The sequence below is a fragment of the Lycorma delicatula genome, chromosome 2, assembly GCF_047948215.1.
Source record: "Lycorma delicatula isolate Av1 chromosome 2, ASM4794821v1, whole genome shotgun sequence".
Taxonomy (NCBI): domain Eukaryota; kingdom Metazoa; phylum Arthropoda; class Insecta; order Hemiptera; family Fulgoridae; genus Lycorma; species Lycorma delicatula.
In genome coordinates this window covers 102,131,923-102,148,819 of record NC_134456.1, presented here as the reverse complement: position 1 = coordinate 102,148,819, position 16,897 = coordinate 102,131,923, and the positions used below count along the sequence as shown (strand labels likewise).

Here is a 16,897-nt window from a genome sequence, read left to right as displayed (position 1 = left end):
GTGTGTGTGTGTGTGTGTGTGTGTGTGTGTGTGTGTATGCGCGCGATTTTTTTTTTATCATAACCTTAAAGTTTTCAGTGAATCTGAAAAAAATCACGTGGGCAAAAATCTCGTAGGCATCTCAAGTTACTCAAATCGCCCTGCCAAGAAAAGCTTGGTAAAGTGAGAAGTGAAATTTTTTTGTCAAAGCCGAATATAATGTCGTACATCAGCGTGTTAAGCTCATTAAAATGTACGTGATATTTAGCCATACAAATGATCCCTATAATATATTAATAAATCTAGAATAATATTTTATGACTTTATAAAGATAACAAAAAAAAAAGTTTGAACAACTGGTTTTTACTTTTACCGTAGCAGAACACGTATAAAAATAAAATTTCATTTACTCGTTTAATTTTAAATCGACTTAATTGTATACGTAATAATAATTAAAAAATGCACAGGAAGTGAAAGATATGTAATGAAGTAAGGAAAAGAGAAAATTGCTTCTACCTTAAGTACATACGCACCTTATTTATATTATAATTTAGTGAAAGATATTCTAGAGAGAGAGTTTAAAAAGTGACGGTAGCAAAACGGTGAGAGTCGTGTTAACTATTACAAATGTCGATCGAACTGGAGAGAGCGAGTGATCTATGCTATTTATTGTTAAAAGTAGTTATTGTTTCGCATAATAATAGTTACAGTTATTTTGAGATTTATGCAAATTATTATACTATGTTAATTATTATTATTATTATTATTATTATTATTATTATTACTACTCTTGTTATAACTTATTTCTCCACGCAATATTGTCATAAAGAAATATACAGTGTCCCATAAGTTTCCATACATAGGAAAATAATTATTTTTTTTTATTAAAACCATTTTTACTTGTGTAATATGCTCTACATAACTACCATTGTTTTGAAAACACATTTCGATGCGTTCCTCCATCGCTGGAGTTATGCTTGTAATAACAAAAATAAATAAAAATGGTTTTCATAAAAAGAATGTTTATTTTTTATATGTATGAAAACTTACGGAACGATCTGTATATGTTAATAAGTATGGCTACCATTAAATTTCATTTCTTTTTGCCGGCCTCCATGGCGCGAGTGTTAGCGTCTCGGCCTTTCATCCGGAGGTCCCCGTTTTGAATCCCGGTCAGACATGGCATTTTCATATACTACTGTCATTCATCTCATTTTCTGAAGCAATACCTAACGGTGGTTCCGGAGTTAAAAAAAAAAATTTTTAACCCTTACATATAGAAAAAAATGAATTTTATTAAATCTCCTAACTTTAAACGGTCTATTTTCCGGTATGAGACCTCCACACCCTCAAACCCCTAATTGGGTAGGGCAAATAAATATTTATATTAAATATAAATGGGAAAGGCAGAAATGTAACATCATTTTAAAGCGGATTGAAAAATAAAAATTTTGACGTAAAAAACATCGGATTACAATTATGGCTAACCTAACGAAAACGGCTTCCATTTGATCTTTTTCACAGTTTCAAAAGCGGCTACATTTTAACCCTTGCAATAGTATCATACTGAAAAATAGATCGTTTTGAGTTAGAAGCATTTGTTAATTTTTTTTATTGTACTGTTATTTAAGAGTTACATAACCTATGAAATTGGCTGTGAAATACATCAAATGGCCACCGTTTCGGTTAGGATTGTTATAGCACGATATTTTTTATGCCAAAATATTTATTTTTCGACGCACTTTAAAGTAATTTGTCACAACCCTATCATTTCCATTTACAATTTTTGGGTTGCATCTCATGAGGGCTTGGATGTGATGGTCTCATTCTAAAAAATATAACTTTTGACGTAAGAATATGTAATAAATTTTATTTCTCAGTGTTTAATAGTGAAAAACAAACTTTCTTTAATAACCGGTTCTTGTTTATTTATCAATTAGATAAAAAATATACTAAAATCAGGTAATTTTTCCACTAGTGCAGTTTTATTATACCTTATTAAAAAATGCATATTTTTTAATAACTGTAATTTTTTTTTTAATAATTATAATTGAGAAAAACGTTTTCGAGTTATTACCGGTACTTCATAATATTTTTCTAAATTTATTGTGAGAGTTTTGTTCCTTTAGTGGTATACTAAATAATTTCAGGATACTTTCTATTGGCGAATATAATTTTTATTTTAAATTCGCATAAACAAAGATCCGGAAACGGCTTTTTTGGCTAACAAAAAATTTCACTTTGATTTCTGCTTCAGCAGTAAATAAAATTTACTGAAATTATTTGGACCGAATTAAGGTACTAACTTGCTGACTATATATGTTTATTGATCTGAAAAAAGGGAATAATATTGGTTCCAGAACTGTATCTCTTGTAGTTTTCGAGAAAATTGTTGCAAAATCCGAAAAGATTAAGGTGAAAAAAAATCTTCTTTTTTTTAATTTTCTGCGAATAAACTTTGTTAAGTTACTGATAAACAAAAATCTAACGAAATTTCGAGTATTTAATTGTAAGAAAATTTATGGTTTTTATAATGTCAATGAAAAACAAATACAAGTTTTAGAAATTCGCCTTTAATTCAAAACAGACCAAAATTTTTCAATCGTCTACAAAATTTTTTATTTTATCTTTTCTCCTGTCATTTGCTTCCTTTTCAAAATATACTTTTAGTTCTAACGTGAGTTTTTTGTCCTGTTAATTAAGTTTATTTTTGGAATAATTTATAATAATTTAAAGGTAGTATTATTTTTTATGTTATTGTAATATTCTTTTATGTATTTTTATATTTATTTGTAATCCTATATATAATTCTATAATTTTAATCTACCAAAATAAAAGAGGGGGTTCACAATTTGACCCGGATAATTTTTTTCATAGATTATTAAAATCACAGACTTCTTAAAATAAATAGATTTCCATAATTCTTTCTTTTTTTAATTTTATCGAAAAAATTTCTGTTCTGTTGTAAATGTTTTCCACATAGTGTAACTGAAAGCTTTTTTTTTAAATTAAAAATTGAATTGTTTGCTAGATGATTTAAAGGTTTTATTGGCATCATCTTTCCCTATCGTTGGATTATTATAACAAAATAATGTATAGCTTAGCATAGCTCATATTTTTTAGCGATTTACATAATTTCTCTACATCTCATTACATATACATATGTATTCTGTATTACAAGAGCCTAGATCACACTTAGTAACGATCTCTTCATGTAATTTCTTTGCGTTCCTTTTCTTATGTTTATCAAGATATAACAGGCGGTCAAAAATTATGTTTTGTATACTATAGATTTTTTGTATAATCTTGTGAGCGATTTTATGTCCTTGTTTAAGTTAACAATTTAAAGAGTAGCTCGATCTGTTAGTATACCGTAACGGGAAGCAACAAGAATTTATCTACATGTGGACAGCTGATTGGCATTTTGTTTACGGTAAAGTAAATAATACCGTTATAAATATCCAGTATGAAGAGTACCAAATCGTAAAACGTTTGATGCTGTGACTTTATTTATATAAGTTTTCTCATAATTAAATTTTTTGAACATTTTCATTTGTAGATCAGCAATTTAACGAACTAAATTTACGTCAAACCTAAAGAAGCATGTTTTCGACTTCATTTTGTTTGATTTTATAATAATTTTTTCCGCAACAATAAGATATATTGTTTTGCGATCGGTTTTAACCAGATTTTAAAACTAGAAATCTTATAAAACCACGAGATTTCCTCTTATTTTGGATTTCAAATTCTGCTTTATTTTGTCATCGGAACAGAAGTTAAAGTGAATATTAAAATATTTCATTAGCTGTAAATAGAAAGTAAAGCGTTTTCGAAATATATTTATACGAACTATTTCATAATTTTATTTTCAGAAATCAGCTCCCGAAGTATTGTCGATATGTCTATCTCTGCCGACTTCGTGGTGAACTTATAGCGTCTTAGTCTTTTATCCAGAAGTTTCCGGGTTTGAATCCCAGCCGGGCATGGTATTTTTCATACACTAAAATATCTCCACTTAATATGCTTACGCACAAGCTTTAAATGTTTATGACGAAAAAAGTATATATAGGAATCAACAAAATATGTTAACCCTTAACAGCTGTCAACAGTTAAATATAGAAAAATTTAATTTAGCAAATCCTTCTACCTTAAAACTATTTATTTTTGATATGAAACCACCACCCCATCCTGGGGAAACAGATCAAACAACCGTGTAAAGTTAACTCAAAACCTTTAAACGGAATGGGTAAGGTTGGGAGATTGTTTTAAAGGTCATTGAGAAACAAACATTTTTACGTAAAAAAAAAATCGTATAGGTTAACACTAACCAAAATGTCGGCCTTTCAATATTTCTCATAGCTAGTTTCAAAAGTGGTTTTTAGTACCTCTTTAATAACCGCTCAACAGTGATAAAATTTAGCAAAATATTCTCAAAAAGATATATTTTTTGATATGAGACCATCATACCGCCCCCCAAAGCTTCCATATGGGGCAATTCAACAATTTTATCAATCTTGGGATGTAGGGTGTACTCTACGGCACTTTTGAAATTAAAACTGTGGAAAGCAATAAATGGTGCCATTTTTATTATGGTTCTCGTAGTCTGAAGGCTTTTCTCACAACTCTTGTTTTTCAATGAATAATTTATCACAACCCTACTTTTTCAATTTAAAATTTTTTAGTTAGTTCCATGGGGGCCCCAAGGTATTTCGGGTGTGGAGGTCTCATACTGAAAAATAGACAGTTTCGAGGTTGGAGGATTTGGTAATTTCATTTTACGTCGAACGGTCGAAAAGTTATTTAAGAGTAACCATATTCAATGAATACCTTGTATGTTTATAGATTTCAGGGCGTGACATAGATCTAAAATGCAAAGAATTTTTATGTAAAAATTCAAAAAGTTATTTGAAAGATCACAGGTAAAACAAGAGTAGGCATACACGCCTAGAGAGGAGGAACCTTAGTTTATGTTCAGTCAGTAGTTATTTACGTTCTTTCACAGAGATCGTTTTGTTAGTTTTTTTAGACGCTCTTTTTTTGCTTCTTCTTTATAAACGTTTATTTTTTTCATTGGATGTCGTTTATTAAGCTTATTTTAAAAACACATAAAATTAATCATTTTTTCAACATATTTCAAATTTCGATTCTTGAAGTCGTCAAATCTAAAGAAATCAACTAGCAAACAATTTATTGATTCATAAGTCGGCGCCGACTTAAAAATATCAAAATTTAAATTAGAGTTTAGTATTTTTATTTGGTAGTATATTTTTGAATTAGGATTTACTTTTTTTTAAGTTTATTTAGTGTTTAATATTTTTAAAGCCTTTATAGCAGTTTCTTGTGTAGGATAAGTTCGCCGTTAAAAATATTCTTGTGTTTTTTTTTTGCTTTTTCTTCTTATTTTATTTATTTTTATTTCCTAATGAGTACTTTGTATTCTGTTCTACTAGTGAACTATAGGCAACCCTCCCTCTCCGGCACAATGGGATGAGGATGCTATGTATGACATGTGAATGAGGTGTAGTCTTGTACAAACTCAGGCCGATCATTCCTGAGGTTTGTAGTTAACTCAACCTTAACCATCAAAGTACACCGGTATCCAGTGTATTCATCGGTGTCTAGTATTCAAATCCATATAAAAGCAACTAACTTTTACTAGGATTTGAACCTCAGAAATTTCAACTTCGAAAATCAGCTGTTAAACAACTGATTTGTGACGACGAGTTAACTCCTAGGACCATCCCAGTGGACTCTTATTTTATAATAAAAACAATCTGTTAATATAATTTAGGAAATACCAACAGTTAATTACATGGGGTTTTTTATATAATCTTTGCTTTTCCTACATTTGCTTTTTCTTACGTCTTTGCTTTTTCAATATTTTACATTTTTTAATAACGGGCCCAGGTATTGAGTAATTCCATTACGATTTTCTTATTTTCTATTAAAAAATTTATTAAAACGAAATAAATATTTCGTTTTAAAAAAATATTATTATTTAATATTAGAACAAACCGAAATAACGTTGAATTTAAATAAATGTTAATATCCTTTTTTACAGGATTACGTAATATTTTACAAATTTTTATTCGTTTTAAATTTTAATTTCTATTGGTACTCGTCGTTTAGTAACAATACAAACGGGTCAGTATTATTAATATTCTGTCGTAGTTTTAAAAGAAAGCTGATATTTTTATTCGGTACATCGTTACAGGTTTTACTTCTCAGTAAATATGAACTAAGTAAATATTTTTTTAACGTTAACTTTTCGTTAAAAGCTTTTTATCATATCAGAGTACTGTTGTTCCTTCGTTTTTTTTTAACGCCATTTAGCGTTAGATAGATAGTAGGGTAGTTAAAATATTTCACAGCTATAAATAATGAACATTACTGCAGCTTATTTATGTGTAACAAAGGTCAGCTTTCTCTATTTTTTTTCTTTCTAATTTAGTCTTTAACCGTGAAGCACACACCTTTATATAAGTGTTTCAATCGCTACTCATCATCGCTCTTTCTGTACATATATATATATATATATATATAGTATCTCTCTTTCTCTCAGTATTTGGTTCCACTCCCACATTTTTTCTCGTTGGACCTATCCAACAACCTACGAATACTTCCATTTTTCATTTCTAGTTTATTTATTTGTTACAGAAAAATATACAAATTAATATATACATATTTAATATTACTCACGAAAAAACTGGCAAATAAACAATACTAAGTTGCTCTCAGAAGAAAGAGTAGGAATACAATAAAACATATTACTAAAAATAAATATGTAAAAAGTAAGCGGTAATAGTCATTTGTACTCCGTGATGTATAGATAGCGTTTGCCCCTTATATATGGAAGATTGTGGATTCAAATCTTGCTCAGGCATAATCATTTTTTTATACGCTACAAAGTTCATTTTTTTGTCAGTAGCTGTAATCGGGCGTTAGTTGCTAAAATAAATAGTTTAATTTATATTAAAAATTAAAAAAAAAAACTAACAGTAAAAGAGCCGCATGAACACTGAAAAGAAAAACACTTTTTATATTGTACACTTTTGATGTAGGTTACATTGACTGAAGTGTATATTTAATATATATATATATATATATATTGAGGTTAATGTATATTTCCGTAATACACTCTTTATGTCAATCATGCGCATTTTTAAGTCATTATAGTAATTAAACTGTAATATCTATAAAAAGCCGACTAGCAGTGATAAGGAATCACTTTAGATAGTGACGTACCCGTAGAACAATGATGTAATGTTTAAACCCTTCAAGTGGTTAATAGTAAATTGTGAAAACAAGAGTTCTGTTGGATAAAAGAAAAAGGCTTACTTAAACGTATTTTCAACAGAGAAAGAGAGAGTGAGAGAGAGTATAAACACAATAAGAAGATTCACCACAAATTCAAATGAATTCTGATTCTTTGCCTATGGCGAAATAGTACCGTCTCGGTCTTTCATCCAAAGATCCCGGGTTCTAATTCTAGTTAGGCATTGGCATTTTTCATACGCTGTAAATATCCATTTCAAATAAACACAGTACAAGCTGTGCGAGCTTACGTAATGAATAAATCAGTTTAAAAAAATACCTAAGTAATTATTACATAACATAATAAAGACTTAATTAGTGAATAATAACACATTCTAAGTTCAACTATAATACTGATTTGGCAATTTTCAACTTATGAAGACGTGTCCTAATTTTTTTTTAATAATTGGACGTCTCCCATCCTCCCGTTGTAGACATCTCTTACCTCCCTAAACCCTTGTATGTTTTATATAAATATGGTTCCGGCGTCGACGATAAATATCTACATTTTTACTATTAAACAAAGAGGAAGAGGGTTTTTGCTTTGTTCGGGATAAACAAAAAAATGTTTCGATCAATCGCTACCAAATTTTTATTCATGTTTCTTGGCCTAACCGAGAAGGTTTTTAGATATATTTGATCTCGAAAGATTATATACACGTATATTATAGGAGATTTGTCGGTTGAAGCACGAACTTTAATGAATTGTGAACTGTGGTCTCTACCATTGTATGAGCTGGGTTTGAAATGAATTATTCGAATCAATCGAATGAATAATATTACAAAAATAGTAGAATTAAATTTACGTTAAATAAAATATTAAATAAATTTAAAAATTGTTTATTTAACAATAATGGGTTTTTTGTGGGGACTGCGTGTGAGGCTAGTGTGGTGAGGTATGCGAGCACCTCGTGGGAGGCTACACCAATCGTCAGCATTAACTGATAACAAACGGGTTGCCCCTGGGGCGCTCTTTTGGGAGGTGCAAATGGTGTGCTCGTATAATATCTCTGCAAACGATCGTCCGATTTTCAAAATTCAAATGGTGTATTTGTTAGTAGTTTGAAGGCTAAATTATGCACGCTCACTCTCTCTTTTACACTCTCGATCTAACAGATCATGGTTATTCGGAAATGTATGTAAATAAAGTTTGTCTGTTTGTTTGTTTGTTATCGCATCACGCGAGAACGAACCAACCAACCGATTACTTTCAAATTTTCAGGATACATTCATGTTATCCCTGGGAAGGTTTTAATCCATCGACAGAGGCCCTAGCTCCTAGCTAGGGGGTTAGAACTCTCTAGGTAGAAGGGAATGTTGACCAACGCAAGCTCTGCGGGTATCCAGGACGCCGGTTTCCTAGCAAATTGGGAATGGCGAGCGAAGCGAGCTCTGCGGCCTTGAAGTAGGCCCCTTGGCATCTCTCAGCCTTGTTCTTGCCTCAGTTAGGATGCTACCGATACGAATACCACATGTGATATTCCCAGCGGTGTACTACTAGGAAATGAACTCTTTGAAACAAAACACATCTATGTCGAATCTTTAGCCAAACTGAGTGACATGAACTGAAATTAAAAACCTTAATCTGGAATATGAAGGAACTGAAATTAAAAAATTAAAAACTACCTACCCGATAGGTTAGAAGTTGAGTTCAACACTCAAGTATAACATAAAATAAAACAAGAAATAAGAATAAAACTAAATAAACAAAACACTACAAAAACATCAAACCTTATAACATAAGAACAACAAAACCAAAGCACAGGAAAGATTAAGCAGAACCCTCCGCAATCCGTTTCGCTGGAGCCTGTTTCGGAAGGCACAATGACCAAAAGAAATTGCATCACATACTTGTAAGGGTGAATCCAAGGGGCGCCCCCCCAAATCGACAACGTCTGGGAATAGATCATGCGTATAACGCTTACCTTCTACCTCATCCCATCTGGCCTGCCATAATACATTATCATGTCGTTCTACCTCGCGAATGTTTTCTGAAATAAATTCACCTGACTTCTTAGCAACATAACGCTGCTGCTTTTCTGACGCAGTTAAATCTCACGCCTGCAATTATCAAGATTGCCTTCCGTGAAATAGTACGGTAACCTCCCGTTAACATTAATAATGTAAGGCGTTGAGCTCTGCATATAGCATAATTGCCTCGCCTACGCCCTTATACAGGATACTCATAGTCTTAAATTTAAGACCGCAATCAGGATTGACCTCGTCGAATACCAAAGAAGGCACGACAGGGCTTCTCCGTGACGTAATTAAGGTGCTTCTTAAACTGTAATTCTTCGTCAAGAAACACCCCGAGCTACTTTTGAACTTGAACATATTTAATACGACGACCTGACTTCGAAACACGAACCTGACGTCTCACTGCCAAACGGCCTTTAAGAATCATTATCGTGGTCTTCTCCGGCTGAACGTCATCTTATATTGATGACACCCACAACTCAAATATCCTGCATGCTTGGGTGGCTCGAAGCTCAACCTTCCTCCGCGAGCTTTCTTCGACCAGCAGGAGCCCATCGTTGGTATAAGCCTCGATAAAACACCCGCCGGGCAATCTCAGCCGTAGAAGGAAATCAAATTCTACCACCCACAACAATGGGCCCAACACGCTGCCGTGAGGATAACCCTTTGGCAGCGTCTTGCCTACCACATGCCGCCCTCGCGGAGCAGCACACCCCGATGCCTGAAGTAACTGCATTACTCGCGCCGTTCACTATCAGTGCATTGTCTCTTTTGTAATTTATAAATGACAGAAGGCCACTACAGGTCATTAAACGCACCGAAGATGTCCAGGAAAATTCCCAGGACATATTACTCGTTAGCTCTTACCACACTCATCACGCGAAGTATGGCGTCCTCGGTATCCTTTCCGGGACGAAACCCGTACTGATTTTCCATCAATAAGCTTTGTGATATCAGCCTCTCATTTATAAGCAGGTTCATAACCTTTTTGAAAACCTTACCAGTAACCGGCAGCAACGTCAAGGGCCTATACGACGAAGTAACATCGGGATCCTTGTTGCCTCCTTTAAACAACAATTTAACAATACCCTTTTTCCAACATACCGGGAAGTATCCTCCAAAGAGTAATTTATTGAACACGCGTGTGATTTTTTTCACACTAACTTCAACCGAGCGAACAAGGAGCTCTGCCGTTATTACATCAAAGCCTGGGGCCTTGCCCCTACTTAAACTACAGATAACTTGACGCACTTCAACATCGGTAATCTTCAAGGACACTGCATCCCGCGAAACTGAGCAACCTCATGCCGCACTCGCAGGTGGTATGCGGTTTCTCCAGCTTCACTGTCGTCAGGCAGTAAATCATCAAGTAATTTGCGTAAGATCTTAGACATGTCTGAAATTACGCCAAACCGAGTCGAGAGGGCAGATAGAAGAACGCTCTTACGTCGTTTGTGTTCCAATAGACGACTTTCCAGGGATCCTTGTTCCCTTGCTCATGAACAAAGGAACGCCAGGAATCCTTCTTCGCCGTCCGAACTTTGTGAAAATATTGAAATCTACGATCTCTGTATTCAGACACAAGAACTGCCCGCCATCCCAAATCACCCTCTCGTTGAGAAGCTTTCCGCAAACGAATGACAGCCTTTTCAAAGCTGACAATTCTCTGTTCCACCATGGAGCAAGCCTCTCTCGAGTAGAACTGCGGGGAATTACATTTTCAGCGGCGTTAGTAAGGGCCACCGACAGACTCACTGCCAGGTCCTCCAAATCCAGAACCTCCAGACTCCGATCCAAAACTCGAAGCCTGGCCGAAAGAAAATCAACAAATTTTTACCAGTCCACATGCCTGTGCAGAAAACGACCCTGCTGAACCGTAACGTTATACTGGTAGCGCCTCGAAAGGATCTATTTTTGGTATGATACCACAACTTGGGCACATTAGGTCTCTGAAAAGTAGCTGTAAAAAATATTAAGAGAACCTCATTTTAGTTAGGAATGTTGTAGTCCAATGTTTTAAATCCAAAATATTTGGTTTTCAATGCTCTTTAAATTGATGTCACAAACCTTTCCTTTCCATTTGAAAGTTTTGACTTGCCTCCTCGTAAGGACTTTAGAGTGTAGTGATCTCATACCGAAAAATACATCGTTTCGAGAAAGAATAATCACTGAATTTCATTTATCTTTGTTTAAATGTTGAAAACTTATTTAACGATTCCTGTACTTTATTAAACTCATCTGTATATTTTTAAACGAGATTATTGATTAAAGAAACAGCACCTGAGGTAACTGTTCACATTTACTTTCTCTGAGGATAATGATATCACTATTCAGCCGGTCTTTGTGATGAACAGAGTGAAGGTATCATTTGTAGTCTCGAATATCACTTGAATTTCAGAAGTCCGCTTTCATGTTAGACCGCTACAAAAAACAGTATGTGTATATTTGACTTATTGAAGAATACAACGGGAAACCGCTTCATCTTTATTTTTCCGAGTAAAGATCGAATTGAATATTCTTTATTTTTAAATGACTATTATTCTACTTTCGGATTATTTTTATTTTGTCGCCGGTTATAGCATGTAATAGAGCAAAATGGATGGCTTCGTTTAGAAATGACTACTTCTTGTACGATATCCAAGGTAGAAGTGGCACTTCTTGGAGTATATTTCTCTGAGAGTAATACTTCCTGTCCTTTGATGAACAAATTAAAGGACTCATTTGACGGGCTCAACATTATTTGCATTTTATTGGGAATCAACCTGTCGATATGCACAGTGTGAACAGCTTGGTGAAGAAGACAATTGGAAGCCACTTCACTTCTCATATTTTTTAAATCCTGCCATGAGATGTTTGTTATTATTCAGATTTGTTATACCATTTATATCTGTTTTGGAATGACTTTGTTTCGTCTCTTGTCGTCTGCAATCATTCCATCACGAAGATTGGCGGCAACATTAACTTAAGAAATAAATTTTAATGTTATTCATATGCAGATTTCGTAATTTTGCTACATATTTTCTCATAATTCCTTTTTTTTAGGGATATATATTATGACCAAAATGTTTAGACAGCTGAAAAGCTGTTTCTTTTTTCTTATCTACCATGTTGACATTAAATTAATGTTAACTCTTCCATTGTTAATATGAACAAAGGATAAACAACTTCTTTTTACTTTTCTCTTTGTCCACGAATAATATGATGATAATAATACAGTATTTATCTTCATGAAAAAAATAATAAATAAAAAAATTAAACTTATTTTTATATTAAAATTCACTATCAGTAACATTTATTTATATACAAGCTTTTAAATAAATTATATGTTATTATATTGTGTATGACAATATTATTTGTAGTTCTAATTTATTTAGAGAGTTTAGTCGTGAGTTTAAGAAATAACCTTGATCCTAAAGAGAGAATGACCGACTACTTTCTCTGGAAAAGTTTCGAACAAATTCCATTGTCAACTTATTTTTATTTATTTTTGGTACTCATTGGTAAACATAATTGCTATTCACTCATCTGAATAGTATTACAATTTTTAAAAGGTTTGTTTCAATCAATGTTTAAATTGTATAAGAAGCATTTTTTAAACGTTATTAAATTTGTTTAACTATAATTTAATTTAAAGTTAATTATTAGAATATAAATGTATTTAAATTTATTATTCTCTTAATGATAAACTGAACCGAATTTATTTAATAAAAATGTTTTAAAAACTTCCATCGTAACGTTTCCAGTCCCTTTTACAGATACATTTTGTGACTGGTGTTATTGTTTTTCACATCGGAATTAGGTGTTGTTACTGTAAGTTTTTTTGAGTTAGGGGCAGCAAAGCTTGTTTGATTTGATTTGTGTCTGTCCATGTACTATTCAGGCCAATCCGAAGACTTATCGTTTAGGAGATTGAATCTAGAAACATATGGCCTAAGTCACGACTTACAATAGATAATCTACTGTTTATAAACCCGACCACAAAAAGTGACTTTCAGTTTCACGGATGTTCGTTAGCCCTCTGCAATATGATAACGTCAGATTGGTTCGCTATGTCAATGGATTGAGCTCGCGACTCATATGTTAGTGTATTTTAAGCTTAGAATTGGCTAGAAGGTTGCACTTTCAAACACGGAGAGGCTCTGCCTCAACAGGTACTTGCATGATTTGACTTGACTTCGTGGATCCGAGTTACATACCTGACCTTTGTGGGACTATATACCACATCCGAATTCCCCCACCGCATAGCAGGCATCACTAGACCGGGTTAGGTATCTGAAGTAGGTTTCACATTGATGGAGCAATTCCTATTTGAATCATGAGTCGACTGAAATCATTTTATTACACCAGAGTATGGTTTGGCCAATCCAGAATCCTATGGTAAGCTCTGAACCTGATCCGTTCTTGACAAATAATCAATTCTTTTCGGCATCAAGCACCACTCAACACGAAGGGTTGGTTCGTGTTTTTTTCAGATGGGTGCTGAATGAGTGCTGGAATTTGACTGGTCTAGGAGGAATGCGATGTGAATAGAAACAAATCTTTTATTCTGATCAATATATAATTATGCATTATGCCTATCATGCCAGAGATATGCATATGCTAAAGAATAAAAAATAACTGCTTCATCATTTGCTTGGATGATCAAGGGAAACCATATGGGTAATGGAATTATACTATATATACTATACAGATTAAGGAAAACTGTGGTAAAACTTGATCAGATTGGGATCACAGAATACATAATTAATTATAAAATAAAAAAAGTCCACATTAATTATTAAAAATCTAACCACATGAAATAATGTTAAGGTAAATAAATAAAGATACTGAAAATAGAAAATAATAATTACAAAATAATTTAAAATTCAGAAGACGTGTATGAAAATTATAAGAGCAAATATTTATGTACATATTACACAGATTTATAAAATATAAGGTTTTTTAAATTTATAAATTAGCTTTATTACATTCTGTAATTGATTAAAAATGGAAATAAACACCTTTACTTATAAGCTAAAATAGTGTGTTGAGTTAAACAAAAACAGTTTTGTTATCAGTTTGAGGTGAATATTGTTATATTTTTTAATAATAAATGACTATTATTTTTAGCATGGATTCAAAAAAAGTCATTCTCACTTTTTGAGAGTTCCCAGAAATGATATTATACTTCAGATGGAAGTATATGTAAGCATAATAAATATTTAATAATGAGGACAACTGAGCATTTTATTAATACACTTCAAAGAAAAAACCAATTTAGTTTGATTTTTTTATAAATGGAATCAATCTGCTGATCATTCAAAGAGAATCTGTTGTCTAATAAAACATCCAGATGAATGATAGCTCTACCTAGCACCCTTGTGTTGAATCAGGAGGTAAGTGACATGATAGGATTTCATAGTGCTAGGATACTTTCTTCACTGAATGTACATTGTTCATTGTGTTCATTTAATATATCATTTATACTTTAAAAGATTCAAGCATACACTTCATAATAATGGTATTATTTTATTAATACAAATATGTGATCCTTTTTCAGTGAGTATGTATTAAGATTGTTTGACTGATGATTAATCTGTGATTCGCATCTTTGAAGTGGTAGGCAAACACTGACTTTCTTTTAGTATTGTTTTACGTTTTCATATCTTTGTACTGCATCATGTTTCAATGTAGAAAATTGTGCAATCAAAATGCATAAATGATATTATGAAGTTTAGTATATTTATTTTCTGTTACAGGTACAATAAATTCATAAAAAGTGGTCAATCTTTATTGAAGAATTAAGATATACTGCGATACATCTGTGAAAATTCTCCTTATATAAATATATCAACATGGGGTATTCTGGTTATACGTGTGTTCGCTACTTATTCTGTTATTTAAATGTTTTCATGTGGGTAAGTATTATTTAAATTAAATAAAACTAATTTTTTAAATCTCTTACTTCATATAAACTATTTTATTTAATAATATAATAGCTATAAAATCTGTGCTCGACTACTGTAGCCAATCAGGAGACTGGATTCCTCATTTGTCTGTGATGTTCATTGTATCATATGCTATAGACCTGGAGTGTTTTATATATTCAATACAATTTTACATTTTAGTTTGTAGTATCTTTATTAACATATTAAAGTAATAGTTATACATTTCTCACACTGTTTTTTTTTTTTTTTTTTTTTTTATATTTATAACACATTTTTATAGAAATAAAAATGTGTTTATGTGTAGTTGTGTCAGGATACAGAATTCAGTTTGATAAATCAACGCTTTTGACTCAATTGATTAAAAAGAATGTAACAATCTTCATCAACCTCCACGTGTTGTATCAGAGGGAGCTTGGCTTTTCTTCCAAAAGGACCCATGTTTAAATCACAATCGGGTTTGGCTTTTTTCTAGCTAAAATTTCCATACATATTCCAGTACAAGCTTAAAGCTTATGTGAAGAAAAAACTAGTCATGTATAAAAAAATTTAACCACAGGATGAGATATGAATTCCTAAAATGAATCGGGAAGAAAGACTAAGAGATCCAAATAAGAAGTAGCAGATCATAATTAGTAACAAACAAAGTTCAGAATGTTCTTTGGTATTGCTAGGTGGTTGTACCCATATGAGCAATGATGATGGCAAAGTGAGGCAACATTTGGAAGTAGAATCAAACAGAGTTAGCAATAAGGACCTCTATAACAGATGTACAGAGGGTGTACTCAGCAATCGGGAAGAGATTGTGGAGTAGAATTGAAAAATTGAGATAAATGGTGAGGACAAAAGAAAATAGAGAAGTGGATTAAAACTGATTGAAACTTGGCATAGTAGTACTAAAGGAATGCAAAAGAAAAAAATAAGGTGAATAAAAACCAATTATATGTAGTTTACCACTCATTCAGTACCTATTGTCATTCAATACATACTGTGACTAGTATAGGAGCAATTGCCTAGAAAGGAACCCATTTCAGAATTTGGTTAGTTTATCTATGGTTGATACAGCCTGAGTAATAGAAACATAAGACTTTTAATATTGTGCTAATAGGTATCAGATTTTCCATCCATTTTCTCAATTTAGTATGTCCCCAGCCAACCTCTTAACTTCATGATAACTCTTCCCTCTCCTATCACCAATTTTTTTCACAAATATTTCTCATTCCAAAAACATGCTCTGCCATTCACAAGTCTTCTAGGTAAATTTTCATTCAGCTCTTTAGAATCAAGAGTTTCAATTAATGGAATCTGTCCAAGTTCACTTCTCACTACTTTTTCTTCACGTAGTCTCTTCTCCCCAATTATTCTTCTCAAATACCTTATCTCAGTTCTAGTTACATGATTTTGATGTCTAGTTTTTTTATAGACCAATTTTCAGTACTTATACTTATGTATAACACAAGTAATATATTAATAATTACTATTAATATAGATAGGATTACCAACTTGTACCATATATTTGTGTCTTTTTTTTTGTAAGATTTCTCTCATTTACCGACAATCATATTAATTCTTTGACAATTGACAGTCCCAGCTGTCTGGGATCTGTTATTAATCTTTTTATTTAATACTGTATATTGCCTGTGCAGTTGAGTATTACCAGTCTGTGTCAAGCACTGGCATTTGAACAAGGTTGGGTAGTTATG

The 16,897-nt window shown here is 32.4% G+C and overlaps 1 protein-coding gene across 3 annotated transcripts in view; it reads left to right on the top strand.

Annotated features, from left to right (window-relative positions):
• The window catches only part of LOC142319056 (tetraspanin-9-like), a 126,310-nt gene that overhangs the window by 69,405 nt on the left and 40,008 nt on the right, over positions 1 to 16,897 (top strand). For all 3 annotated transcript variants that reach the window (XR_012755099.1, XM_075355906.1, XM_075355905.1), the window contains exon 2: positions 15,009 to 15,167. Coding sequence is in view for 2 of the 3 variants with exons in the window: in XM_075355906.1 (XP_075212021.1) it covers positions 15,105 to 15,167 (63 nt within the window). In the remaining variant the exon portion in view is untranslated. The remainder of the gene's footprint in view (positions 1 to 15,008; positions 15,168 to 16,897) is intronic.